The sequence below is a fragment of the Trichosurus vulpecula genome, chromosome 5, assembly GCF_011100635.1.
Source record: "Trichosurus vulpecula isolate mTriVul1 chromosome 5, mTriVul1.pri, whole genome shotgun sequence".
In the NCBI taxonomy this organism is placed as follows: Eukaryota; Metazoa; Chordata; class Mammalia; order Diprotodontia; family Phalangeridae; genus Trichosurus; species Trichosurus vulpecula.
This window is the reverse complement of record NC_050577.1, coordinates 39,047,042-39,055,344: the sequence shown is the minus strand read 5'-3', so window position 1 is coordinate 39,055,344 and position 8,303 is coordinate 39,047,042. Positions and strand designations below refer to the sequence as shown.

The following is an 8,303-nucleotide window of genomic DNA, read 5'->3' as shown; positions in this document are numbered from 1 at the left end:
GACGCGGCGGAAGGGCAGAAGGCGATTCCGGCCTCTGTTGGGGGTCGCGCCAGCCCGTCCTCAGCCTCGGAGCGGAGCGGTGTCTCAGTTGCACCGTTCCCCCTCGGCCTCTGCCGGAAGTGCCGGCCGGCCTTCGGGGCGGGGGCGGCGCTGAGGAAGCCGGCGCAGGGGTCGGACCGGGCGGTGACTGCAGGCCGCTTCCCCCGGCGGGGAAAGGGCCATGAACGGCACCGCGAACCCGCTGCTGGACCGCGAGGAGCACGGCCTGAAGCTCGGCGAGAGCTTCGAGAAGAGGCCCAAGTCCTCCTTCCACACCATCCGCTGTGAGTACCGGCCAGGGGACCTCGGGATGGACCACCCCCGTCTGGCCCTCGGGGGAACCCCCAAAGACCCCCCCGGTGGAATTCTCCGCCCCGCCCTCCGGCTACCCCCGAACGTCCCCGGGACCTGCCAAGGGCCGCCCCCATTCCTCCCGGCGCCCCCCGCACCACCCTCCCACCCCTCTCAGGGCTCGGGGAGGCGCAGACCCTCCCCCCTCCCACCCCGAACGTGGGGACTCGAGCCCCGGAGCTCGGAGCAGCCGCGCGTGGCCGTGGGCGGGCAGGGGGAAGGGGGGCCGAGAAACAAACTGGTAGGAAAGTGCCGTGATGGGGTTAATCTTATATTTCCCGACCGAGACAGACGCTTTGGAGGGAGGCGTTTCCCTCGGCCTCCCCCGCAAAGGTCTGGCGGCTGGAAACGAGCTGACGCCGCAGTCTGCTTCCCCAGCCGCGCCGGCCCAGGCTTGTTTTTGCCAGGAAAGCAGAACGGCCGTGACTCAGGTGGGGCCTGGGTCTGGGGGAGCGCCGGCTTCGCCTGGCCGGGTCTGTGGGGTGTCGGGCCGCGTGGAGTTGGAGGCGGGCGGTAATCCGGGCTAAGTGACTCGCCCACGGTCACCCAGCTCGGAAGTGGCTGGCTTAGAACTCGGGTCCTCTGGCCTGTAGCAGTGCCCCGCATCCCCCAGCAGCCCCAGGAGGCCCCTTAAAGGAGCGGGATTGACCGAGGGCGAGGCTTTGGGGTGCGGGGTGAGGGTCGGGGCCGAGGGGCGGGCTGGAAGCGGAGGGGACCTGTGGGATCCTCCAGTTCAGCCCTCACTTTACAAAGGAGGAAACTGAGGCCCAGCTTTCAGCGACTCTGCCGGGCTCGCTGAGCTCAGACCCGGCCCCCTTGTCTCCTGCCCCAGACCGCCGCTTTCCCCGTTAGATCAGCCCGGTGCGAGCAGAGGAGTGTCATCGGGTCCAAAAAGCCTCATTGCGGCGGCTCCTGTCCTCCTTACGGTCGAGAGGAGCGGCCCTTTGTCGTGGTTTCTGTGCGGGACTAATCGAGGCCACGCTTAAAGCGACTTTAAAAGTCCGTATCAGGAACGGCTTGGTGTTTTTGTGGTCACTCAGGACGAAAGTCCTTTTTAATGGACTGGCTTCGTTCATCCTGGGTAGTTATCTCACCAAGAAAAGCGTGACGTTTGAGGAAGCTGCGGGTCCGAGCAGCCATCGCCCTAATCATCCTTGTCTTCTTCAGATGATTTTAAACCAGCGTCCATAGACACCTCTTGTGAGGGAGAACTCCAGGTGGGCAAAGGCGATGAGGTCACAATCACCCTGCCGCACATTCCTGTAAGTTGAGCGTGAGTAGTCTTTTAAAAAGCCTTGGGGATGCTCTGATGTGCCTAATTTGTGTAAAGATATTTACTGTTTCTCTATCGTTAAGTTTTTATGATGATGATGACCTACTAAGGGTCAGCAACTTATAGGAAAAGTAGTTTTTCTGTAACTTTCTCAGAGATGCTGGATTAAAGTCAGACTGTTGTATTAGCTGCCGAGTGGCGAGCACCTCCTTCACAAACCCAGGCTTCCCTGAGACTCATGATGCAGGAGGCAGGCCAGATTGACCAGGAGTGTGCAGCAGGGTCCGAGGGGCCTCCCGCTGCTGTGAGTCACTTAGTCCAACAGTAATCACCTAAAGCCTGTGCCACGCCTGGGTCCAGAATTAAGGGTGATCTGCAGAGATCTCAGGCCCAAGGCCAGAGAGTCTGGGCAACAGGGATTGAAGCCGGAGGTCTCAGTAAGAGGAGCCCCGCCTTGTTAGTGAGAACAAACAGCATGAAGTCAGAGTCTAACTCAGAAGATCCTTACACGCTGCCCAAAGCGGAATTGGTCCACAGAGGTTTGAGCCCAAGATGACTAAAAAATGTGCACATTAAGGTTCCTGGCGAAAGAAGAGACTTTTTTTTTGCCTCTGAATCTCCAGGCCCACCCTGGGGCTCTGTGATGTCATGGGGGTAGGGAACTCTTGGGGAGGAAGCTCTGCAGCTTCGGGGGATGGCCCAGAGCCGGGAAAGATCTGACTCAGTAAGATAATAGAGATAAACTGCTTTGGCAACTACAAAGCATGTTACCAACATCCATTATTACTGTCTCTGATAGTGAGACAACATACCAAAATTTATGGGATGCAGCCAAAGCAGTTCTTAAGGGAGGTTTTATATCTCTGATTGGTTCCATGAATACAATAGAGAAAGAAGAGATTAATGACTTGGGCATGCAACTAAAAATGCCAGAAAAAGAACCAATTAAAAATCCCCAATTAAATGCCAAATTAGAAATTCTGAAGATCAAAGGAGAGATTAATAAAATTAAGAAAACTATTGAACTAATGAATAAACCTAAGAGCTGGTTTTATGAAAAAAACAATACAGTAGATAAAATTTTGGTTAATTTGATTAAAAAAAGAAAACCAAATTACCAGTATCAAAAATGAAAAGGATGAATTCACCACCAATGAAGAAGAAATTAAAATAATAATTAGGAGCTATTTTGCCCAGCTGTATGCCAATAAACCTGACAATCCAAGTGAAATGGATGAATTTTTACAAAAATATAAATTGTCCAGATTAACAGAAAAGGAAATAAAATACTTAAATTATTACTGGCTTTGGTTTAGGATCATTTAGTCCCCTCTGGGATAATAAACACCATATTGCTGCTTGTGTTGATCCCTAGGGAGATCCAAAAGCTAAATCAGAAATTGGTCCATTTTGTTGTATATTCACAACTTTAACTGGTAAGAAATTCAAATTAGTTGAGAGAGTTTTAAAAATGAGTTTCAGTTATTCCTGCTACCTGACCATTTTAAAGACAGTCACCTTTTTTCCTAGTTAGCAGCATGTTCCACATGTGATTTAAGATTGCTGTCTTGTACTTTTACTTTAAACAGGGATCTACACCTCCAATGACTGTGTTCAAAGGAAACAAAAGACCGTATCAGAAAGACTGTGTTCTCATCATTAATCATGACACCGGTGAATATGTGTTGGAAAAACTCAGTAGCAGCATTCAGGTCAAGAAGACCAGGTGAGCGTATGATGAATCCACACCTGTACACATCTGCCGTTGGCAAAGCCCATCCCAGGATCTCTGATATCATCAGTGGGAGGAGCTCCCAGCAGGAATGATGGTTTAGTAGGTAATTCTTAGTGAGTTCCCTGAAGCCCACAGAGGTTAATGACCTGCCCAGGGGCACACAGCTAGAAAGTGCCAGATCATCTTGACTCTATCACTCAGTCCATGGCTGTGCTGCCCCCGTGAGGGGTACCAATGAAGAGCCCAAAGCCCAGAGGGCCTAAGTTGAGACTGGCCCAGGGTCATATGGTGAGTAAGGGCAGAGAAGGGCCTCAGACCCAGCTTATCTCATGCCAAGCCCTGTGCTCTACCAGGAAAAATGCTTACCTTTCCCTTGGTTACTTCAGTTCAGCAGGCAGGTTCATTTATTCATATATTTTTGAGTGTCAGTTACTGCTTTAGGCGTAGCTTTCTCTAAACAAAATCTGGACTACACAGGGAATAATTTTCTGAATTGTCATTTTGTTGACCTGTACAAGAAAGCAAACCATCTTCATTTTCAGAAAGATTGTGTGTTCCAAAGATGATTGATGCTTCATTGATAATGTGGTTGTTGAAACAGGAAAATCTGAGACAAGAGGTTTGGGCACCTGAAGTTCTAATGGCAAAATAGAATTGATTATTATAGAGACTGTTTCACTGGGGTGAAAGCACAAACTCCGAGAGTGATGTAGCCTAGTCTACGATACCATGAAAATAAAACTTCACTGACTTTTTTTGAGTAGTGAACACCATTTCACATGAAACCAGAAGTTTTATGAACATGCTATTTAAAGTGCATAATTTAGTCTTTACATGTGAAAAAAAACCAGGGAGCTTTAGTTCATTGTAATGTAAGACCACATTCCTGGTCTAAAATGTATAATCTAGTCCTATTAAATATTTTTGTCCTTGTTTCAGAGCTGAGGGAAGCAGCAAAATTCAGGCTCGAATGGAACAGCCCCCTGCTCGGGCACCACCTCCACCACCACCTCCTCCTCCTCCTGTACCATTTAGAGCCCCAATGAAACCACCAGTTGGACCAAAAACCTCACCTGTGAAAGATAACCCTTCACCTGAACCCCAGTTGGATGACATTAAGAGAGGTAAATAGCAGTTTGTAGAATCTTTCTCCTCAAGAAAGATAGACAAGAACAGCAGTAACCACTAAGAGGTTTTATAAGTATCTGTGAGTCTATGCTTGGAATTTCCACCTGAGGATTCTGCTTCATAGGAGATGCAGACATCAGCTGTATTTGTTCCTCTTGGGGGCCTCCCAGGATGCCTAGGAAGATTGTGAAATTAGTGGCTTCAAGTCAGGCATCTTGGAAGCTCAGAATTTGAATCAACACATACCATGGACATGAAACATAAGGCAAAGTGTTAAAGCTCTGTGGGCATTTGGGAAGCCTGAATCCCCTGCTGTTTCCTCTTTTGCATAGGGTGGCCTTGGGAATAAAAGGCCATCAGAAATGTTGATTGGTTGGTTAGTTCATTTACACTTCCCTTATTCTTTGTTGAGGAACAGGTGTGAGAGAGGGCAGGAGAGTCAGCATTAGTAAGCCCTGGTGAATGAGACCCATTAAAATGGGTCTCTTTGAGGGGAGGGACCATTTTACTTTTGCCTTTCTAAAGAGGTGGTTGATCGCTGGTAACTTTGGGTAACTCTCCCCAATTCATGACCCTCATGTGCTTCCTCTGGAAAATGTGGGCTTTTAGCACCTTCCAGTTGGAGGGATATTTTGAGATTGAGCCACACTTGACTTGTGTGAAATGGTTTAAACCCTGCAGATACCAGTGGGCCAGTGGATAGGAGGAGAGTTGATAAATAGCCTCTTCTGGACAGTGTCCCCCCTGGCCCCACCAGTCAGATAGTGAATGTAAAAAACCTAGGCCCCAGTGCTCAGCTTCAGCTTCTAGCCTCCAGGATCCCTCCATAAGCACTACAGGCATTAGCACCCTAAAAATATATGCTCCTCATTTCTATTTTTCTGACTTATTGGGGTGTTAAGAACTCCCTGTGTTTACTTGGATGAGCGTTATAGACCATGAGTGCCTAGTCAGTTCTGGTTGTACACAGGTGTGTTGGGAATAAGTGAATGGATTGTACTATGTGTCCACAGGAAGGCGTGTTTTATGTGTGAATGTCTGCAGATATATCTCAGCAATGGATAATGTGTTTGCAAGAAGACTTCAAATACATTTTTTTAAATTTTAAATCATACAGAATAAGGAATCCAGTGATTAAATTTTAGCCAAATCTGTTGGCAACACGTGGTTTATAAAATGGTAAAGCATCTTCCTGGAGATGTTCTTAGCAGTGGAGTTAATGGAGTCACAGATCTAGAACTGCTAGTGACTTCAGAGGCCATCTGCATCTAGTCCAACCCCCTCAAGAGGTACAAACTGAGTCTGAGGGAGTTTAAAAGACTCACCTGATATCACCCTGGTGTAAGCATCAGAGGCGGGATTTGAACCCAGGTCCTTGGACTCCAGCACCAGTGTGCCAGGCTGGCTCATTACTCTGGCATTTTCTTCTTCACGTAATCAGTGTCATTTACTTCTCAGTTCCTTCTGTTGCTAGAACCTTAAAATGCTGTGAGAAGATTCATCCATGCCTGTGAAAAGCAACATTGTATATTGGTGTCTTTTGAGACTAGGACTTTTTTGGCCCACACTTTGAATTCTTTCTCCTCTTTAATAAATTCACAAACCTGTAGTTTGCAAAAATTTTAAATATTATGCTTTAAGCCAAGAATGTAGTTTGACCTAGTTCTCCCTGACCCACAAATTGCCCTTTTGTTCCAGAGCTGAGAGCAGAGGTCGAGATCATCGAACAGATGAGCAGCAGCAGCGGGAGCAGCTCTTCAGACTCCGAGAGCTCCTCAGGCAGTGACGATGACAGCTCTAGCAGTGAAGGGGACGAGCCGGCCGCCCGGGCCTCCCCCTCCCAGCCTCCTCCCCAGCAGTTCAGTCACAGAAACCCTGTGGCCAATGGCACGAGCCGGCCCCCAGGAAACAACCAGCTGATGAACACTCTGCGTAAGTGGGGAGCATCTGGGGGCCGCTGCTCCCTCCTCTGTGACATCCGTGTGGCCCCAGTTAAGGTCTCAGCCCAAGTCCAGTCTGTTTTGTGATTGTATTTCATACCGTTGACTGGTCCTGAGGCTTAGGGACATTGGGATTCAAAGGAATATTCTTGTTCTTCAGTGTACCTGAAGGCTTATCATGGCATATCAACAGTTCTATGTGAACTGGAGGAACCTGGGGCTTGTGGGAGAATCTGGTCACCAAAAAGAACCGATTATTAACCCAGACTGTCAGTGTGAACAAAGAGCACAAACTGGTATTTAGCATTCCTCCCGTGCACACACAGCTGAATTCCAGTGTTTGCACAGCCAAGCTTAGGGTCAGTCTGGCCTAGACTTGGCCCTTTGGGCTTTTCCCCATTTCCTGAAGGGCCCCAGTTGTTCAGCTCGGTAGATCCTGTGGCCTTTTCAGTGCTCATCTCAGAGGGCATCTCCTCCCTGAGGCTGCCAGAGCCTGTCTTGAGTTTCTTGTGGCTGTGCCCTGACAGACCGTGGGGACTTTGTCCTTTTTGTGTGCTTAGTCCACCAGCATGTCCCCCAGCAGCTGGCATATTGTTTAGTCCTGACCTTTTCTTTCATTGGCATAGGGGACTCCCCATGCCAGCCAGTGCAAAGCAGTAACTGTTCTAGTCTGCTGGGACATAGCCTGCAAGACTTGAATCCAGATCTTCCAGCACACACTGATGCCCTTGGCCCAGCGGGCTCTGGCCATTAAGAGCTGGTCAGGCATTCACATGTTTGGCAGCATTTGCTGCAGCCAATTAAAAAGAGAAGAGCAGGAGGAAGAACAGTCTGGGGTTGGGGGGAGGATGTTGGGTCTTTCTGTGCCCCTAACCTGGTTATATTGCTTGTCTTTACTGATGAATGCCCTTCCTTGGTATGTTTAAGCTGTGGAGGAATTGGAAACTATGACAGTAGCAGTAGAGAAAGTAATTGAGTTAACTCTGCTCCTGTTATATGGATTGGAGGTCCAACCGAGTTAACTCATCCCAAGCAAACACAAATGAAGTGTAATGTCTCTCTGCCTGCCCAATCCCCATCGCTGATCCAAGGGTATAATTACAGGCTTTTTACAGTCTCAGCATTGCTGAAACCAAGCCCAAGAGTGTCTGTACTAAATTAATAGAAATTGGTGATGTGTCATAATAGTAGCCAAAATGATAGATAAAAAAGTGTCCTTGTAAGGCTTAAAAGAGAATTCTTGGTGATACTGAATGCTGTCAGCCAAAGAATTTTAAGGCACTGACTTAACTCTGTGATTTTGTTTTGATTTATTTTTACAGGAAATGACTTACAATTGAGTGAGTCTGGCAGTGACAGTGATGACTAGCCTCGGAGCTTCCTGCCTCTGTCCCTTTGGAAGGAGATCATGTGGTGGTAGCAGGACACAGCACCAAGGAGAGCGCCTGGGGATTAGTGAGCACTGAGGGGCTGTCACCGAGCACCGGTGCTCTTGTATATACTATGTGAATACAGTTTTAAAAGTTTTACCTAGGTCTGTAGAGTAAATAACTAGGAGGGCTGTTTTTGGTTAATGTTGTGGATGGAAACCTGAACAGTTGGGGGAGGGGGAATCTTGGTCGTTGAAAGGCTGAGTGATAGACATCCTTGGCAGTCACGAGTTTGGACGTGTCATCTTCATTGCTGAAGCAAATTATTTGGCCTTTGCGGGGAAAGCAGCACCCCTGAAGTGAGTTCAAGCCTCTTCTAATTATTGCCCATGTGGAGATGAAGGCTGTATCCTTCCTTGCCTAATTAGACCTGACCTGTTAGGCCAGTGGAGACACTTAGGCATAGA

General features: G+C 48.4%; 1 protein-coding gene across 1 annotated transcript; it reads left to right on the top strand.

The window, feature by feature from the left end:
• Positions 1-13: 13 nt before the first annotated feature.
• On the top strand, positions 14-8,303 carry EAF1 (ELL associated factor 1). The gene is made up of 6 exons (XM_036761329.1): positions 14-323; positions 1,558-1,652; positions 3,253-3,389; positions 4,338-4,522; positions 6,225-6,458; positions 7,789-8,303. The coding sequence occupies exons 1-6, from the start codon at positions 221-223 to the stop codon at positions 7,833-7,835; spliced, it is 801 nt and encodes a 266-aa protein (XP_036617224.1). The 5' UTR covers positions 14-220; the 3' UTR covers positions 7,836-8,303.